This window comes from Lepidochelys olivacea, assembly GCF_965140295.1.
Source record: "Lepidochelys olivacea isolate rLepOli2 genome assembly, chromosome: 11".
NCBI classification, from domain to species: Eukaryota; Metazoa; Chordata; order Testudines; family Cheloniidae; genus Lepidochelys; species Lepidochelys olivacea.
The window spans coordinates 10406793-10427881 of NC_140421.1; the positions used below are offsets into that span (position 1 = coordinate 10406793).

Here is a 21089-nt window from a genome sequence, read left to right on the forward strand (position 1 = left end):
CTGGGCAAGGTCTCAAATTAAACATTTTTGGTGTTTTTTTAACTTTGTTATGAAGAAAATGTCCTAATGCTGCTTCCTTTCTCCCACCCTTGGTCTGTGTGTATATAAACTGTAAACTCTTCATTGCAGGGACCATTTCTTTCTATGTGCTCATATTGCACCTAACACAACGGCATCCTGATATCAGATGGGTCCTCTCGGCACTGCTCTAATACAAATAATAAGTAATATTAAAGGCCTGGATCCCGTAACTGATAGCGCAAAAGTGAACTGTTATGCTCATGCACAGTCCAGTTGACTTCAGTGGAGCTCTGCTCATGTGCAGCAGTCTACCACCAGGCTGTCAGTAGCAGGAATAGAATCAGTGTGTAAAAGGGACTATCTAGGATGGAATATTTGTGAAGCCTTTTTACTAAGCAATTATTAGAGAGCAATAAAATCATACTTGTCATAGACTCTCTGCCTTCTTTACTTGTATTTAAAGCCTGCAAAAATTATTTCTCTCTTCTTCTTGTTTTTAGGGAAATCATTTCCAATCAGAAATGCTCAATTTCTGCTGTTTGGAACCTGGCTAAGGCTATGTCCAAACTGCAGTTAGACATCCATGGCTGACCTGTGTCAGCTAACTTGGGCTCACGAGGCTTGGGCTAAGGGGCTGTTTAATTGCAGTGTAGACATTTTGGCTCAGGCTGGAGTCTGGGCTCTGGGACTCTTCCACCTCACAGGGTCCTAGAGTCTGGGCTCCAGCCTGAGCCCAAATGTCTATACTGCAATTAAACAGCCCCTTAGCCTGAGCTCCACCAGCCCGAGTCAGCTGACACAGGCCAGGCAGGTTTTTAATTGCAGTGTAGACATACTGTGTTACCAGAAGGTGCAAGGCAAGATAATCACCAAAGTGTGTCCTTTCTGGAGAAGGTTGGCAGTGAGGAAGGAAAAGGTGAGAACAGAATTGGTCAGTTAATCTGTAACGTGACCTACTTGAGGTATTAAAAAATAGCAGTTCCCTTGAGGGCACTGAGCATACTTATTAATGCTGCATTATGAGCCTAAACTGCTATGGGGAGAAATCCTGCCTGAGGGATGAGTTGTAAAAACGTTACTGTCAAATAAAAACCCAAACAACAACTGACTCTGCAGGTGAAATATAAAATTTCTGTTGACAGTACTCCATTTGGGAGCCTTGTAACTAATTGGTTGTACACAGTACAGTAAACACTGGATCTGGGATACTTGTAGTGTCAGCTAGCGAACTGCAAAACTCTGAATTACCAATTCACTAAACCTTTCTTAATAAAAAATGTCTTGCAGTTAAATAGTGAACTTATTTCTGCTTTAACACATCACTTTCAAGAGTCAGGTTTGTCTATTGCTATTAAGTAAATGTATCTTCCTCCCCTTATACATTCTTCCATGCTGTCCCTTCCACAAGGCACTCTTTCTTCCTTTGCACACCAAACAATCGCCATCTCATCATTCAAAACACAATTCTCTTGGGGAGCCTTTCAGCAATAATCCATCAAAGAAGAAGGATTTATAAAAGTACGGAATCTGCTGTGCTGTGAGAGAGATCCATCATCGATGGTGTTAGACATCAAACCGTATCTGTCTAATCTACATTTTGTAGTCTTTGAGACGGGGACTATTTCTTCTGACAGAGCTGTGTAAATTAGGGAGCAGTTGATGAACACTGGAGAATCCTGACTCCCTGGATTACAGAGTTAGGGTCCCTATTTTGAGTTTGCCTTCATATGTTGCTGATATACATATCTGTATTTGATACAGGTTAGCCTGTGGGCTAACTCACAAATCCATACACCAAAAAACACTTCAGCCATTAGTTTGTATCATTTTCTTCTGGGCTTCAGTTTTATTTCTTCAAAATAAAACTGTTTAACACAAGTTCAACACCTCAGTCATGTCCTTTAACTCTGATGTACTGTCTTCTTCAGGAACCTGTGTACTCCTTGCAACCCACCTTCTTGGAATCACGGTGAGCCTCTCTGCTCCCTTCTCCTTTGTAGTCTGCTCCCTGCAGCATTACACTCCACAAGCCATCTACCTAGGAGTCACATATGATCTGGGTTCTTTCCCCTGACATGAGGACTCCTCCAGGAGCTGACCTACTCTCTTCGCTCTCACTAATAAGTGAGTTTCTTGCTGACTCTTATGGAGGCAAGGTGATCTTTAAGCAACCACTTGATCCCAGTCTCACAACATCAGCTCAGAGGCAACTGAATATTCACATATGGCGGCTCAACTCAACTCACTTAATGGGCCACCAGTCTTGTTACAATACCCTAGTCAAGATTGGAATAAATACCCTTTTATTAGCTTCTTAGTTTAGCAATGTTTTTTTTTTACCCTGAAACAGTACATACAGTGCTTCAGTAGAAAAAAAAAATTCCAGTACCTGCAAATAGTTTAAAATATTTATGTTTCAAATTAACAATAATATATTTAGTTTTAAAGCAGCTTGAAAGTATTAGCCAGTTATATACATTTAATATTTTGGGGAACCTAAGTAAACTATTCTAAAGCTCATAAAACTAAGGACTCTGTGTATCTATCGCTCCTTTATGAACTAGAAGTCATAGTTTCACATGACATCTCCATCCAGAAAGGAGGTTACAGAATAAGCTTGGTGCTAAATAGACATTGCCAAGGTTATTGCTAGGAAGCTGATTGACTTTGACAGGGCTCCCATCTGAACAGTCTTGCCTTATGGAGTATAGTAGTGTGCAATAGGTTTTTTTTTTTTTAAAGGTGATCCATATTCCAGCAGAAAGTTTTAATAAAAAAAGGTTGATGCTAACTTTCCTATCATAGGCACATATATATTATGATGGGAAAGAGTGTGGATGCAGTGGTTGATCGTGTGACAGGCAGCAACACGCTTGTTTTTTCAGTAAAATTTTTGGATGGAGTAATTGCAAAGATAAATATGCATGGTCAGATTTTTGGCTATATTCGCCTTTTCATTACCCCCTGATGCTGGGGCTGCTGAAAACAGAGCCAAGTATATGTTAAAGTAGCCCAAAGGCTGCTGCAACTCATATTGTCTATTAATAGGTCCAAGGAGACAAAATGACAGCTTAAGATTGGCATAACATAAGATTGCCCCAGCTATGCACCCTTTTCTCTCCTCAAGTCCCTGACGCTGGTACAGGGGGTGGCATAGGTACCTGTCACAAGAGGAGCCCCTTTCATAGATGTGATTCTCATGGGCTGGATACAGCAGCTTATGGCCAGAATCCATTGGCAAAATAGCCATACCACAGCCGAGGAGCTGATTCATAGCCAAAAGTCTAGAAAAGGCAAGATGTTCCAGATGAGACCACCGTCAAGGTAGGTTACAACTTAACCTCCCCTGTTAGTGTCTCTTTTCAGTATAGAAGGAAGACTAGATATGCAATCATGTACCCAGAATTTGTGACTATTTGACAAACAGTATTTTGGAACAAGTTCTGTCCCTTCTTTAGAAAGTGCCCAAACAGGTAGAACATTTTCCATATTGTATTTTATTCTGCAAACATTGACAGACCTTCCAAATGTGAAATAATTTTGGAAAATAGCAGCACTGAGTACAAAAGGCAATCTGCCCTCTTAGACTTCCAAGATTGCACAAGGTAGACCAGAGTCAAGGAGGAGAGAGTGGGCCTAGTAAATGACAGACGAATGATGGTAGAAAACACTGTAAATGCATCCTTAAAATTGTAATGAGAACATGAAATAACCTTACTCCTGTGTTTAGGCTTTCTTTGCACTGTTTTATTAGAAGGAAACTGACAAATGGTATTGGGAGAAGGCCATGTTTATGTAATGTAGTTGCTTTGCTCGAGAAGAGGCTGTGTGAAAGAAAAAGGGCTCCAGGTAAACATTGGCTATGTTCTTCAGATCTTCTCATGGAATAAAACAAACATGACCTCTGAAATTCTGAACATTTCAGCGAATATTCTAAGATCTTTTCCTCAGCTTCAATAATTGTGTGAACTACCAAATTATCCCTTCATTTCTAGGGAACTGGTGCTGATCAATTTCAGTCCCATGGAACCTGCTTTGAGGGAGGCCTTTTTTTGGTTACATGAACATCCTTTGGGTAACTACCTTGGACAGAGCCCTAAAAGTAAGCAATAAAATAAACACCATCCAAACCTTAGTTAGAAATACTAGGGTTCCTGAATGTAAAGACACCATTTTCTATCTTCCTCTTTATTCCAAAACCGGAATACTTTATATGGAGAGCAAGCTGCCTCAGCAGAGGTTTTGTGTGTGCTGTCAGTTACAGTAATGCTGTTGCTTTAGGTGATTGTTTTAGGACTCGTCTTGTCAGCTCCGGTTTAACTTTTTAGGGTGCAGATGGTGACAAACCTTTTATTGTTTCACCTTCAATGAACAGTGAAGGTGAATCTATTTAACTGAAAAAAATCCTGATTTCTTTAGAACAGATTCTTAGACTTGTGTGTGTGTGTCTCTCTCTCTCTCCACCACTTTTTATGGTTTAAATTGCTGTTGTTTTCCACTCTTGCTACTGTTCCCCTCTCCCTCGTCCCCAAAGAAAGAAAAAGGTATTAAGTACTATTAATTGAATAATATGTGTAGACTTATTCAGAGTATAGGGTATTTGAACTGGAGGCCTGTTTCACCAATAATGTTGACAGTCATTTTGTCTCCCTGAGGCAATGATTCTGGGTTCTAAGTTTGCACATTGTTGGTTCTCATTCTTGCCTGAAGTTTCAGCATTCTTCTTTCTGTTATCTTCCTTGAAAGTTGAGTAAATGGCATTGACTTCTCTTCTCTGGACTTTCTCCGATTTGACCCCATCTTTCATGAAATGTGGTGCCCAGAACTGGACACAATACTCCAGTTGAGACCTAATCAGCGTGGAGTAGAGCGGAAGAATTATTTCTCCTGTCTTGCTTACAACACTGCTGCTAATACATCCCAGAATGATGTTTGCTTCTTTTGCAACAGTGTTACACTGTTGACTCATATTTAAATTGTGGTCCAATATGACCCCCAGATCCCTTTCCGCAGTACTCCTTCCTAGGCAGTCATTTCCCATTTTGTATGTGTGCAACTGATTGTTCCTTCCTAAGTGGAGTACTTTGTGTTTGTCCTTATTGAATATGAGGAACATATGAATAAGTTCTGAAAAGTTTATTACTTACAATATTGAGTTTTTCACTGTACTTTTCTGTGATGCTTCTACAGAAAATGGGAACAGCAACATTTAAACAAGTGGGGATTTCAAATAACAGGACTATATTCCAAATACATTCATAGGAGGAAAGGTATTCTACTGCTGAGCCAGGATTCTTGGGTTCTGTTCCTCGTTCTGCTGTGAACTCACTGTCACCTTGGGGGAAAGGTCACTGAAGGCATATTTTCAAATAAAAGCACCTAAATTGTGCCAACACAATACATGTGCACAAGCAAAATAAGGCAATTTGTTTAAAATATGTATTTACATGTGCAAAAATGGCTAATTATACATACAATCAGTTTCTGCCTCAAAATTATTTATGTGCACAGTTTTCTTTTACATGTGCATATTTTATGAGTTTAGCTTGGGCTCTTATTATGAAAACATGGAAAAATACTTACTTAGTTTACAGAGAGGTTTGTTTGCCGGAGTGCTTTGAGATCCTTGCATAAACGTTCCAATATAATTGTAAATTGTTGTTTATGTTCTGCATGAGTATGCCAAAGAGTTGGATTATAATATTTTTATGTTTTTGGTTAAGTAGAAAATAAGTTTTACGAAAATAAATTTGTGATGTGTAGTGCAAGTGACAAGCTGGTAGGGCCAGGAGAGAATGCAGTAAATTTCCTTTTCTCAGCGAAAACAAACAGCAAGAGTAGCTTGAAGAATCTGAATCTGAATTTATACATGAAATATGCTTTTGTCGGACTGAATTTATGTTTATTGGTTTTTAATATGTTAACACTGCATAGACTGTCAATGTAATCAAATAGCATAACAAACTGAATTTCTTGTGAAGACAAGGAAAGTCTGAGAGCCTAGCAGGTTCCAGAAATCAAGAAGGTGCCATTGATACGTACATAGTAAATGCTTTTTCTTTAATAACATGGTGCCAGGCAGTAACATTTCAGCACTTGGAATTTCAGTGAAATAGCCAAATACTATACTTGTTTTTTCTGACTCACTCTTTAGGTTTCTACTTTTCTGCTTAATGGGTGGAATATAGATTCTAGGGTACAATTTACTCTTGAAGTTAATCTGAGCCATTTCTAATACAAACAGCAGCTAACTGCATATATGTTGTCTTCACAGCAATTTCCGGTTTTTGATGCTTGCATTAGCCTATGCTATACCGTTGGGTGTTTTCGCGGGCTGGTCTGGCGTTCTGGACTTGATATTAACACCAGTTCATGTCAGCCAAGTAAGTATTTACATGCAGCAGCTGCTCTATTTCATAGGTATTTTGTTAGATTTGGACCCATGGTGTTTGAGCTGATGTACATATTCCCTACCTTAGTTTTTCTCACTGTTTTCTGGAACTATCAATATATACGCACCACTTCACTACTGAAACATAAAACAAAACAAACTTTTAGCATTGACATCACCAAAAGTTATTGTGGCTCCCCCTGCTGAGTCTACAGTGGCAGTTCATATTTTCAGAGCTCTACGCACCTATTGATGTTAAAGAGGCAAATAAATAAAAGGGAGTAGTGTTGGTTGCTGTACCTTCACAAATAGAGAAGGAAAAGAAAATCAATGTTTGCCAAATTGAAAGGAAAAAATCAGTAGAGAGAGATTTTTATTTTTAAGCTTCTAATAGGGTATTATAGAAATCCAGATGACATTCCCCAGCAGATTCCAATATAAAGAGAGGTCACATTTGGGTCATATACTGTTTGACCATATCCTTTTAACTAAATTATATACCTTTTGAGTTTCTTAGAAAAGTCAGTCAGTTTTTTTGCTAGGATTTTTCAGTAACCCTCCCTTCCCCCATCTCCTTTTTTAAAGTAGCATCTTGTTTTCTCAGCCTTAACACTTTCATTTCCCCATGCCGTTTCCCATCAGGTAGATGCGGGCTGGATTGGATTTTGGTCCATAATTGGAGGCTGTGTTGTTGGCATAGCAATGGCAAGGTAGGAATAATGATCTCTCCTTCAGTTCTTCATTTTTCTTCAGCTATAATGATCACTCAGGTTTTTAAGACTATAAATTGAATTTATTTCTGATCATTAGTGAAATATTTGAAATGGCAAATGTGACTCTCCAAGATGATGTATTGTTTCTTTTTGTACAGTAATTTGTATATTTCATGTTATTGGACTACATGGGTTGAAAAGCCATTTGCTCACTCATCAAGTTTAAGAAGTCATATTGTTATGTCTGAGACGGCTTCCCATCCGGTCCTTTTCAGGGTAGCCTTGTAAGAAGGAGGCTGCCTGATCTTGGGAAGAACCAATTTAGCACCTCTGAAAAGCATCAGAGAACATCAGTGTCTATTTCCTGCCGATGCCTGTCTAGCAATCTAATCCACTGAGTGTTTGATGCTGAGAATACAACACACTTCCCACATACGTGGACACAGAATGCTCCTAGCATCTCTCCTCTTTACCACCATGGGTATGGAGTGACACTCCCCACCAACCATCTGAGAAGATGTGGATTTATGAGTGAAAAAGTGAGAAAAGGAATGCCCTTCCCAAATCAAGCTACCAGACTCTTTCCATCCAAGCTTTGTTTTAAAAAAAAAGAAAAAAAACACCACCTTCCTTGAGGCCTTTGATAACTTGTTAATAAAAAATAGAAAACCACTACATTACACTCATCTCTGGATTTCCCAGTACAATTCTGTCTTCTTTCTATTCACTACCGAGGCTCTGATTCTGCAATGAATGCTGCATGGGTGCAGGAGTCTGTCTGCACAGAGGTCATTGCAGGATTGGGACCCAAAACTGTAATAAGCTCTTTTGGGGCAGAGATTATTGTCTACTTGTACTGTACAACAACAATGTGTATAACTAATAAATAACAAACTATATGTTCAAACTAGATAAGTTCATGGAGGATAGTCCACCAATAGTTATTAGCCAGGATGGTTGGGGATGGTGTCCCTAGCCTCTGTTTGCCAGAAACTGGGAATGTGCGACAGGATGGATCACTTGATGATTACCTGTTCTGTTCATTCCCTCTGGGGCACCTGCTGTTGGCCACTGTCAGAAGACAGGATACTGGGCTAGATGGACCTTTGGTCTGACCCAGTGTGGCTGTTTTTATTGGGTTTCTCCTCTTGCTACCTCTTATTCCACTTAACAGCTAGAAAGGAGGAAGAGGGAAAGCTCCCCCAAAGCCATGGAAAAAGGAAAAAGACATTTGAGCTCCCCCACCACAGTACTCCAAATGCTAACTAGCCAAAGAGCTTAATCCTACTAATCAAGGGATCCCTGCAGAGGGCCAATTGTTAGCTATTGCTAGATTTGTCTATGACTTGTTTTTCTCCATAGGGAAAAGTTTAAAGCCCTCCTGGCACTGTAAAAGTAGTGTTTGGTAAATAATGACCTATTAACATATGTCCATGCAGCAAAAGCAGTATGATGGAAAAACTAGTGTGAATACTCATGCAGAATTCTCTCTCATATGGGCTAGCCTTTGCTACTGCAGTTGAGGCCCTTGAACACTAGAGGGGCACCCTTTCTAGCCTTAAGCTTCTCTAGCAAGAACTTGCTGATTCAGACCCATAATGCAAATCTCAGCCTTTATGGTAAATTAATTTATTTAATATATAGCCTAGTTTTAGTTTCAGAAAATGCTTAATGCCTCTGTAACTGCTGCAAAATTGACTGCAAACTTTATAGCAAGGTCAGTATTTTGCAGAGTTCAAAACTTTGCTTTTGAGTAAATTAAAAGAATGCTAATAATCTGTTTCCAAATATGTCTCTGCAATTCAGGCAATATATAGTTCAAACACTAGCGTTTGCACACACACAAAAAGTGGGCCAGGGTGATTTGTCATTTCTGATAGATGATTCCCTCCTCTTAGGCCTGTTCAGCAGGTATCTATGTAGGATTGAACCAGTGATGACTGACTGTAATCTGCTGAAAGTTATAATTAGGAAAAGTAGGTAATGATTCTTGTCAAGTATGACAAGCTGATGTATTTCAATGTCAAGACTGTGACTTATCAGGCAAGAAGCTCTCTCTCTCTTAACAGCCTGTGGTAAGGTAGTTTTTGGTTTTGGGGGGGTTTTTTGTTCTACCAGCTGCTAATTTGTAAAACCAAAAATGTTACAATTTAAGAATGATAGTGTTGTTTTACTTTATTCTCCTCAAACCATAAAGTCTAGATAAAATTTTACCCTTTCGTGAAGATGATTTAATTCTTTAACTGCACATAAAGGGCCTGTTTTTTCAAACTTGGCTTCAGTTTTTGATGACGCAAATGCAACCATGTAGATATCTTAACCGCTTGCTGCCTGCAATGGTAGCATTTGTGCCTGCAATTCACTGTGGGTATTAAATTGTGCCCCTTCAAAAGGAAGGCGGATATTGAAAATCAGGACCCAAATCACTTTATTTTGCTTTTGGTGGTATGAGGAGTTTTTCTCCACAAGGTATATAAATAAATCCCACTTCTCTCTACTCCCCCACAATCCTGAACTAGACATGTTTGGTTAATTTGTGTGATGCATTTTAATGATGGAAAAGTCTGGGATATTTTGGGCAATTGGCAGATGTTGTACCCTTTGCTGGCAGAGGTAGAATGAGACTGGTTTGAAGCATATCAACTTTAAAGAGTGACATTCATATTTTATTATCATGCTGAAACATAAATCTATCTCCTTTTTCCCCCAGAATTTTTCTTGTCACGTTTGCTAATGATCACAGATATTTCTGGATTTTTGTCCTTCACAGCCCAGCATTTCCTTCTGCTTTTATCCTGCAGTGATGTCAAAATGCTGAAATGTTGTGACTTGGTGATAATTTCCCTAGCAACAGACTTTTCTCAGCACCATACATTTAGGCTTTAACTGCAGGATCCAGCACAGGTGGATTTGCTTGGTCATGAAAGATAATGCCACAAGCACAGAGCACAGTGATATGTCTTGACCCCATTACAGGCGGATACTCACCCACTATCCTGGACTACCTCTTCTTTAGTACATGCACACATCCACCGTAAGTGCTGGTTTGGGATAATAGATTATGGTAGAATATGAAGTTGTGGGTGCAGGGTGGTGTTGGTGTGTTGCTGCATGGTTGCAAGTGACAGAGCTGCTGAGACTGGGGAACAAAAATTTTCTTCCTGATCGTTGGAGTGAAACTAGTGCTCTGAAAAGTTTACAGGTCTTGCAAGCATTTTTACTAGTCATACTGAGTTCACCAGAGGTGAAATACAGGCCCTTAAAGGACTGAGTATGACCTATTTGTTATGTTTTTTCCATTTTTGTTTAATTCAACAGTTTTGTGAAACTTAGAGCCGAATAAGGGGCAAATGTCAACTTTAACTTCCAGCAAAATCTTAGATGCCTGTTACTGCTAATTTCAACAGCAGCTTATCTTTCTATATTAAAACATAGCTGCAACTGCTCAGTACAGTAAAGTGGAGAAAATATTTGACTCCGTTATCTTTCCCCATCCTCCCACCTCCAATCTGATATTTCATCCACTTTTTTTATTATGCAGCATATGTAGCCCCGCTCAGCTTTAGAAATGGACTTCTGATGTTGACAGCAAAATAACCCCTCGGACTTTGCTCCATGGGACAAATATGAAGTTCATGTTTTGTGACACTTCTGAGAAGTTTCACATAATTAGTTAATGTTTAATGACAAAAATACAGAAAAAAATGAATAAATAAACTGACTCCTGTGATTTTAAAGTTGGGTCAATCTGATTACTTTCTTCTTCCCCACTTCAAATCCAGCATCAACAGCTAAACTTCTGCAGTTAGAAGTTAATACTCTATGCCATTTGAAAGCTGGGATTACAAGCTTTAAGGTGATATACAGCATTGATTCTAGCTCTACCAGTTATTGACTTCTAAGTTCAGTGCGGAATTGAAATAGAGGGAGGGACAGAATAAGAGGAAAGATGTGGTTTTAAGATCCAATATTTCATAAAACTCCCATGCTAGATAAACTGTTAACCATTACTTATTGGTGGCATTCCCAACTTTCAAGCTGTATATAGTGTTACCTTTTATATCAGGCCATGGAGGATTGGACTTTAAAATACCCACCTATCTCTTTTTTTAGCAGGGGAAAATAAGGCAATTAGTAGACAAGTTAGAATGTCTTCATAATTCCAAACTTCCTGGTCCACACTACCCCAATCCAACAGGAGGAGAAAAACTGATCCATGAGGGGAGAAGTTCTTCAGACATAACTTAAATAATAGCAAGGGAACTACAAAAAATTACTAGCAAATTGAATAACATCTCTCTCTCTCTCCAGTGTTTTTTCTAAGTTTGCACCAGTGTTAAAATCCTTTTTGAAAAGTTGCAGTACTAATTGTGTTGTGGGTTCAGTGCTCAGCTGGATTGTTGTTTTTTTTAAATAAATGCAAAAGGTGCAAAAAAAAATTGACTACCCCAGCAATCAATAGTTCTTACTTAGTTTTGTGTCCAGGTGCAAGGGTTTCTGCTTGCCCTGTTTACTGAGACCTTCATCATTGATTCATTTGGGTTTACAAGATCCAACTTACCCTCTTGTTATACCGAGCATATTGTTCTTTATTACAATGACTTCATAGTGATATTAGTATTGGGGATTTGAGAATAACCAGAAAGGTTTGAGTTTTTCCACAAAAATGGATCCTAGCTCTTCAGTCTAGCTTGAATTAAATAAATACATATTTACGCTTGCACATAAGCAAGCAAGTCACCCTAAACTAATTGATTAATGCACCCTCAAATCTAAATGCCACTGACTGGCAAGCAGCCATGTAAGTAAGGATGTGATTTTATTCCGAGAGAGATCTGCTTTGGGGGAAAAAAATTAAAATTTCCTCATATGTTTAGCTGCTGAAAACACCATGTGAACTATCTTTTAAGTTTCCCTTGTAAATATCCAAAGTGAGACAGTGTTCCCAATGGCTGAATTGTTTTGAAATATTATTATTATTATTATTATTCATTTTTATTTGAATTACTGTCCTGTTCAGGAACTTTAGTCATGGACCAGGTCCTCATTGTGCTGAGTGTTGTAAAAACAGAACAAAAAGACAGTTCTTGCCTCAAAGAACTTACCATCAAAGTAATAAATGAGACAACAGGTGGATACAGGTTGATAGAAACAAATGAGGGGAGTATAAATAAACAGGGAGACAGTACGAGCAAGCATGATAGGTTGTGTTCTCTGCATACCGACAGGCTAAATGTTGTCAAGCTTTTTCTAGGCATCACAGCACACTCGGATTGTGAAGGAGGATAATGAGTTAGTTTTGCAGATGTTTACAGGGAGCTCTTCCCAATTCTCAGGGGCAGCATAGGAGAAAGTACAAAAGTACTTTTTTGAAAATTGAACAAGTGGGAGATAGGCACTGTCGTCATAGGCCAGTCAAAGGCGGGAGTCAACATCTTGATAGCGAATGAAAGATGATTGGATGGGTAAGTAGTTTGATTTAATAGAGAAAAGGGAACAAGTTAAGTGGTGCAAAGAGAGGGGTGATATGGTCAAAGCACCAGGCTAGGACAGTTATCTTTACAGCAGCATTCTGCATGGATATGAGTGGGGGCAAGATTGCATTTATCAAGGCCAGAGAATAGGATGTTGCAGTAATTTCACCAGGCAGGTGAAAGCCTGGATCAGAGTGTTAGTTGTGGATGAATGGGAAAGGCCATGTCTTACAGATCTTAGATAGAAAGAATCAGCAAGGTTTAGACATAGCCTGAATATGAGGACATAGAGGGAGGTCCAAGTGGAAGATGATACTCAAGTTATGGGCTTAAAGTGGCATGGTGGTGGTATCCATAGTGATTGAGAAAGGAGGTAATGGGGAGAGCTTGATGGAGAAGATCAAGAGCTCTGTTTTAGCCATGTTAAGCTTCAGCTAGCAGCTAGATGTCCACAAGAAGATGTCAGAGAATGGCAGCAAAGAGTTAATTTTTAAAATGTGTTATAACGGCAGAGATGATCCCTATGATAACTATGTTCTGGCAAAAATATATAGGAGTCAAGCATAAGGAAGAAGTAGGGAGTGAGTGTAGTGTTTCATGAGGTTTTGTATATTGGAGCTGTGAAGATACTTTTAAAAACAGCAAAGAATCTTGAATTGTGGATGAGAGACTGTGGAAAGAAAGATTTCAAAGCAGAGATTAAACAGTTATTTTCCAGTTTTAAAGCATGGTGTTTGGTCAGATATTAGAACTGCAAACAAGAATCCTTCCTGTGTACCAGTGATCCTGAATTGATGACTCAGACTTTTTTGAGCTGCTGAGGAATGAAGGCAGGCTTCAGTTTAATCATGACAAAAATCACCATTATATATAAAAAGAAAAGGAGTACTTGTGGCACCTTAGAGACTAACAAATTTATTTGAGCATAAGCTTTCGTGAGCTACAGCTCATTTCATCGGATGCATGCAGTGGAAAATACAGTGGGGAGATTTTATATACACAGAGAACATGAAACAATGGGTGTTACCATACACACTGTAACTAGAGTGATCAGGTAAGTTGAAAGAAAAGGAGTACTTGTGGCACCTTAGAGACTAACCAATTTATTTGAGCATAAGCTTTCATGAGCTACAGCTCACTTCATCGGATGCATACTGTGGAAAATACATAAGATGGTTTTATATACACAAACCATGAAAAAATGGGTGTTTATCACTACAAAAGGTTTTCTCTCCCTCCACCCCACTCTCCTGCTGGTAATAGCTTATCTAAAGTGATCACTCTCCTTACAATGTGTATGATAATCAAGGTGGGCCATTTCCAGCACAAATCCAGGTTTTCTCCCACCCTCCACAACAAACACCCATTTTTTCATGGTTTGTGTGTATAAAAACAATGTTGTTGCTCGCACGTTCTTGTCAACTACTGGAAATGGCCCACTTTGATTATCACTTCAAAAGCATTTTGTTTTGTTTTGTTTTCTCTCTCCTGCTGGTAATAGCTCACCTTACCTGATCACTTTCATTACAGTGTGTATGGTAACACCCATTGTTTCATGTTCTCTGTGTATATAAAATCTCCCCACTGTATTTTCCACTGCATTCATCTGATGAAGTGCGCTGTAGCTCACGAAAGCTTATGCTCAAATAAATTTTAGTGTCTAAGGTACACAAGTACTCCTTTTCTTTTTGCGGATACAGACTAACACGGCTGCTACTCTGGAACCTGTCATTATAAACTCCTTCTAGCAGTTTCAGAATAATGTGCAGGGGTCTTTTCTGATTTCTGGATTATATAGTGATAATATATTAATTTTACTGTAAAGTGTCATGCTTAAATAACTTGAAAAATAACATTTGAATTTATGAGATTTGTGCTTTTATTTCAGGTTTGCAGATTTTATCAGGGGCATGCTGAAACTTATACTTCTGCTGCTGCTATTTGGCGCGACACTGGCATCCACCTGGTTCACTCTCACCTGCCTTACTAGTGTCACTCACCTGCCTTTAACCACAGGTACCTAGAACAATGTTTAACCGTAAAAGAGATTTTTATTGTTCTTTGGGACTGTTTTATAAACAACTGATACTGTAGGCAAATATTTTCTATCTTAATTAAACTATATTATGATCTGTTTTGAGAACCCAATCCTGATGATAAATACATTAAATACAATAATCTGAGTTTTCATCCAGTAATTTAGAACGATGGACAAAAAAAGGATTTAAAGCTCATTAAATAAAAATGTCTTTGAACAGCTTTTAAAAGCATGATAAAAGAATTAAAAACTTTGACTAAAGGAACATAATTATTTTAATCCAGAGTATTAATTAGTATGTTTTTGGGGAATAGCTGTGGTTCTGAATAAAACAGTGATGGTGATATTATGAGTGTATGGTAGTGGTGAATATATAGAGGAAAAATGGCAAGTTTGGGAATTTAGAATTCAAAAGATTTCATAAATTAGTAAAAATTAACTAAAACCTTGAACTAATTAATCCAGTGGAACCCAAATTGTGTGGCGTGTCCCCCATTCTTCATCACATGTGAAAAAATGGACTAGCAGCTTTTACTTTTTGTGCTTGTCTGTTCACACCTACAGAAAGGTAACTGTACAAAAATTTTGTTCTCTAAATTAATGCAGTGAGCCAATCTTATAAGTGTCCCGTCCCTGCCTACAGATGAGAACAAAGCAGACCACTTTCTGTAGGTGAAATTAATTACATACACGGTAATCTAAAACAGAAGTGGTATATCGATTTTTGCTTACCAGCCTTTAGTTTCCCATTTTGGGCATAAGCTGCACACTATATAGGATCCTTGAGAAATAAAGTAGCCTCCTTATCTCTTTTTGTTTACCCAACATACAGCTGCAGGACTGTAAAATGAGGGGGAGGAAAGAACTATTGGATTGTAAAAAAAAAAAAAATACTTAAAATTAAATAGAACTTAAATTGACAGTTGTGTATTCTCAAGCAAGAACTAGTAATGTTAGTGCCCTCCCACAATTACTCTGTTTAAAAATTAAATTAATGAAGATTTGGAAAGGAGTTTTTGTAGGCAAATGAGAAGATATAAAGCAACATGCAAGTACACAATAACTTCTAAAATGTTACTTTTTGTGGGTAGAATTGCCTCAAGAAACAGTCAGTCAGTGATTGTCAGTGTGGCTCTTTTTGTGATTGACTAATGATTGCTAGACTATAATGTGTTTATTGGAGAGCATGTCTTCTCTGGGACACTGGTAGGCTTTTGTAATTTGCAGGTGGATTCTTGTACCTGAAATGGGACTCGTGGTAAGCTATCCTGATGGGTAAACTGAAAGGAACCAGATTAATTTGATGGGAAGGTAAAAATACAGAGCAACAGATTTAACAACATTTCTTAATTTTAGTCTGCTTTGTATGCCACAAAGTGCATTAGTAATAATGACATTAACATAGCACTTTTCCTCTTCAAAGTGCTTTACAAAGATTGAATCTAATTTTGAGTGAAGCATCAATGCATGAATATGATAGATCCCATCTCTCTATGCATGCCTCTGGTTGAATTTTTGTGGGTAAAATATGTTGGCTTACACACACCAGGGATAGTGCATATATACATAGAAAATTACACAAGTGGAGGCCACATACAATCTGACTATCTACATTTCATAGGAAAAAGATGCTAAAGTTAAATGATTTTTCCAAGGCCCCAGGAGGAGTTAGAGTTGTAGCTATGATTTTTATATTAAATCTCAGCCCTTATTTTTTTTAAAGATTCATTGTAAGTTTTTTTTGAAAGACCTGACTAATCAGTGCCCTTATGGTATACTAAAGAAGGTGTCTTTAGCAACACAGTAGCCTCAATCATCATGCTGGGGTACTGGATCAATGCTGAATCTGAGGTGAAAGATTACGACCACTGAGTCACCATCAGTACTGTACTATTTGTAGCAGAATTCCAGATTCCTTTCTCCTTAAATGGGGCTTCTGATCCTGGGCTGCAGGATTGTTGTAAATCCTTCCTTTATGATCAGGTGCATTTGTGAGTTATTTTTTTAAAAGTCATGAGGAAGGTCACACTATTACCTTTTATAGCAGGAATTTTGGTGTCTCTGTCTCCATCTTAGTTTTTGTCTTTCTGTGCCTTGTTTCCTTCCCACTTAAAGGTGTTTGGCAAATGTTACATTGTAACTCATGTTAAAATATGTTGGAAAGCATTTTGCCACTTCTGTGTATTTCATGGACTCTCCTGGAAACTTTTTAAAAAGATTGTTTGGATGATTTTGTGCTGACCATTGTTGAATAGCTGGTCGAGCTAAAAGGAGCTTGACAAAATTAGAACCCAGTCTTCCAAGATGATGAGCACCTCCGGTGAGGTGGAAAATTACTTCAACTCGTGATAACTTCAGCAGTGTCCAGAGTAGACAGTAATGTTACTGTAGCACTTCAGTGCAATAAGCTTTCCTTTAAAAGCTTTTCTTACCTCATTCCTGTGTACAAGTACATATTTTAGGATTTGGCATGAAATCTCCTAAATCAGTGTGTAGTTAAAGGTTAGATTCTTCTTTTTAATCTGATTGTTTAGAGCTCAGTTTAAAATAGATGTATTGTTATTGCCTTCATAATAAGCAGTCCCTTAAATTTGGTTTTTGTAAAGTACCCAAATAAAACTATTCCTTTCCTGTGGTAGATTTTCTATCTGTTTTCTGTGTAAGTTATTTTAATGTGCACATCACTGTAGTATCTGAGCACTTTTTAAAGAAAACCTTGCCTTGAATAGCAGTGCTAGCTTTAATGAGTACTGGCAAATCTTTAAAAGGGGATATTAAGGATTTAGGCCCTAATTTATATCTGCGGTACAAGATTTATTTTTCCTCCTGCCCAACTTCCCAATTTCTTTACTAGACGGGCATTTCTTTTTATAAGCAGCTCTTTTTTGTAAAAAGTAATAGAAAATAAATGCAATATGCCTGTTTAATGTAGGTCTTTGTATATTGAATACCAGTAATACATCTTTATAAAATACATTCTTATGGATGAAAATGCACAAGCTATTTAAAGTACTAATTTATAGGGCTTCATGCAGATTATTCCTAAGTGTAATGATGCAGTATGCTTATGACCGCTGCGCTTCACAGTAAGTGGGAGAAACAGCACATTTAAATTGATTTGGTTGAACTTTTTTGTTTAATTAAAAGTTGGAGGGTATAGACTATAACTGAGCCAAAGTATAGAAGGTCGAATGCAGGCCACTGCCTAGTGGCACTTGGGCTTTGGGGAAGGATTGTGAGATGACTATTTAATGTGGAAGCATCTCTGTGTGCTCAGTCAGTGGAGCAACACTGACACTGGAGGTCAAGGATGTTGTTTGCGCTTTTTTATGTTTGTAAGATGAGCACTATGTATAGCTGCAACAATTTATTAGTATTTTTTGTAACAATTACTATCATTCCTGTATTACTGTGGGGTTTTTAAGGCAAAGAGATCAAGGTCCAAAATAATTTTTGCAGAAGCTAGCATAAATGTGCAGTGGTACCTGTAGAGGAGTTCTCTGCTCCCTACACAGGTTTCTCTTCCAGGATTTGTGTGTTCACTTCCACTCCACTCCTTCTCGAAGAGCTTCAGTGGTATCAAATTTCTTTTCCTGGGTGCCTCATCTGCTCATTAGCATATGCAAACATCTTTCTCATAAGCCAATAGGCCCTACACCTGCAAAAACACAAGCATGATAGGTTGCAGCAACATCTTGAAACTGCCCAGATATCAGGATGGGCTCATCTGATGTTGCTGGTCTGAGCAATCAGGAGGTGAGCTGTTCCAAAAGGAAAGCCAGCTACTTGGAAGAGGAAGCAAACCTCATGGATCAGAATATTATGGAGGATGAGCCAGGTACCTGTGGAAGGCTACTCCCATGAGAGGAATGCTATTCAGAAGGAGAAGGTGTGTGTTTGGTAGTGTCTACCAGATTCAATGGTGTGAGTAGTCAGGGGGACTGTGGAAGCAATCAAGAAGCAGTCAACTGAGTGATGTTTCGTGGCCTATGATATGCAGGAGGTCAGACTAGGGTGATCTGGTGGTCCCTTTTTGCCTTAAACTCTGTGGCTTTAAGTGGGGGCCTTTGCGTGGCATGCAGTATACATGCTGGCCACTGAAAGGTCAGCTAGAGGAGGGTCAGCAACTCAATGTGAGCAAGAGCAGCGGCTGAATCAGCAGGCATCCTGGGTGGCTCAGACAATTGTATGTGAAACCATCAATGAGATTAGTGCTCTGGCACAGTTGAGCAGCCAGAGGGTATCACAAATAAACAGTTTTGTGTGTTGAACTCTCTGAAGTGTAGTGAATCAACCAGCTGCTAGTGAGAGGCAGATTAGAGCAGAGGTGCTGGCTTCTTCCTTGCCCTGCGGATGCTCAACCACCGCTCTGCCCCAGGCCCCACTCAGCCCCTTCCCTGCCTCTTCCCGCCAAGTTACTCCCTCGAGTGCACCACATCCCTGCTCCTCTCCCTCCCACCAGTGCCTCCTGCATGCTGCAGAACAGCTTATTGTGGCAGGCAGGAGGTGCTGGGAGGGAGGGGGAAGAGTTGATCAGTGGGGCTGCCGGTGGATGGGAAGCGCTGTGGGATAGTGGGGAGATCTGGCTGCCGGTGGGTGTTAATCACCCACTGATTTTTTTCCATGGGTCTTCCAGGGTTGGAGCACCCATGGAGTTGGCACCTGTGGATTAGAGACCACCTCTGCCAATGCGTTCTCAAGTTGCACCTGCTTGGTTTGTGAATAAATTGTGTGCCCTTGCCTTATCAGATCCTACCTCAATTCTGCAAATAGTCTATTCCTGAAGCTGTGCCCATCCTGAAATGCCCATACACTCTGCAGTTCACAAAGTTAGCCACCTACTCTGAAAAATCTCTGCTCATCTCCCATTGGCCTTCCAAAATAAGTACTCAGATGACTATATTTGTGTACCAAGTTTTTGAAAATTTAGTCCCAAACTGCTTGGCCAGCCCAACACCAGGGAATTGATAGAGCTGGAGCTAAAACTCTGGAGCTCTAGGACTTCTGCTCAATTCACTAGACTGGTTCATGACATGTTTAAGGGGAAGTAGTTGTTAGGTATAGTTATTCTCCCTAAAGTGAAGTGAAAGAAAGAGGCCCTTAAGATCTGAGTAGAGGAACTGAGCAAATCTTTGTTGGCAGTTTCAAAAGCTGGAAAATGTTTTGGGTCTAACAAAATGTGTGTTTTTGTTTTTGTTTTAATTTGTTTTTTCGACAAAATGGTCAAAAGCTAAACTTTTTTTTATTTATTAACTTTTTGCATTTTAAAAAATAGAATAAAAGTAAATTTTACAACAAAAGGTTGGTTCATATAAAAAATGAAATGTTTTGTACAGAAAACATCTTAATGAAACTTGTCAAATTTTTGGATTTTTTTAAATTAGCAATTTGATGAAACTGACATGAATTTGTGAAACATTTTGCTGTCACTAAATCTGCATTCTTGGCCGATAAAAGGTTTCAGTTGAAAAATTTCACCCACTACTGTCTAAACCAACTTTCAATCAGCAATATGTGTAGCAATTTTATAAATCTCTAGCTAAAATAGGGAGGAAGATGGTGTTAATATATTGAAAAAGGGGTCAAAGCAACGTGGTTTTGCTTATAAAATATTGCCCTAATTCCTTTTAAATAAGCATGACATCATCTGAAGAGATTTCTTACAAAATTTAATTGCTTAGAGACCTTTAACATTGATATTAAAAATCAATGACTAGTTCATGTTTTCTTTATTTGACAGTAGTTTATGATCAGGCTGCTATTCAAAAGGCTTTTCTTCCTTTTATACAGCAGGACTTCTGCTTTCTGTCATTATTGGGCGGGGGTGGTGGTTAATGATATTTTCAGCAGAATTGACATGAAAGCATATTTGGAAACATATATAAGAATGATAACTGATTACAATACACTTGAAGAAAGCTTGAATTTTCTTTTAAGAAACTTTAATAAACATTATTTAAATTATGCTAAGCTAAATTCTTCATTGAGTTCCAAAGACAGTTTTGTATACACACTGAACTCTAAGAAATAGTTGTTTCCATTGTCTGTGCTAGAATAGTGCTGTCAAGGCTGATTGCCTACTCTGGCACTTCGAGTGCAGAAGGTGGGGGCCCACAAGGATTGTAAAAATTAATACTGGCCACTCCAGGCTTGTATTAAACTCCCAAGGTTACAGCTTCTCTTTGACCTTGGATGGGTAGATGCTACCACCACCCAAGTGCAAAAAACCCCTTGGGACCCAGGAAGGCGCACTTGGGAATGCCTCCCAGTGGGGTACCCTCGACCCCTTTCACCCCCACTCCGGGGAAGAGCTGAGAAGGAAATCAACTGTTGCCACCAGCTAATTAAACAACCTATGGACACCTCTTAGGACACACAAATTCAATCCTGTTCTTAAAAAAGGTGAATTATATTAAAAACAAAAAAAATAAGAAAATACATTTGAAACTTAG

At 38.7% G+C, this 21089-nt stretch overlaps 1 protein-coding gene across 1 annotated transcript in view; it reads left to right on the forward strand.

The window, feature by feature from the left end:
- The window catches only part of SLC49A4 (solute carrier family 49 member 4), a 152706-nt gene that overhangs the window by 111657 nt on the left and 19960 nt on the right, over positions 1–21089 (forward strand). The window contains exons 5-7 of the mRNA XM_084642531.1: positions 6296–6404; positions 7055–7122; positions 14488–14615. Of these exons, the coding sequence (XP_084498657.1) occupies positions 6296–6404; positions 7055–7122; positions 14488–14615 (305 nt within the window). The remainder of the gene's footprint in view (positions 1–6295; positions 6405–7054; positions 7123–14487; positions 14616–21089) is intronic.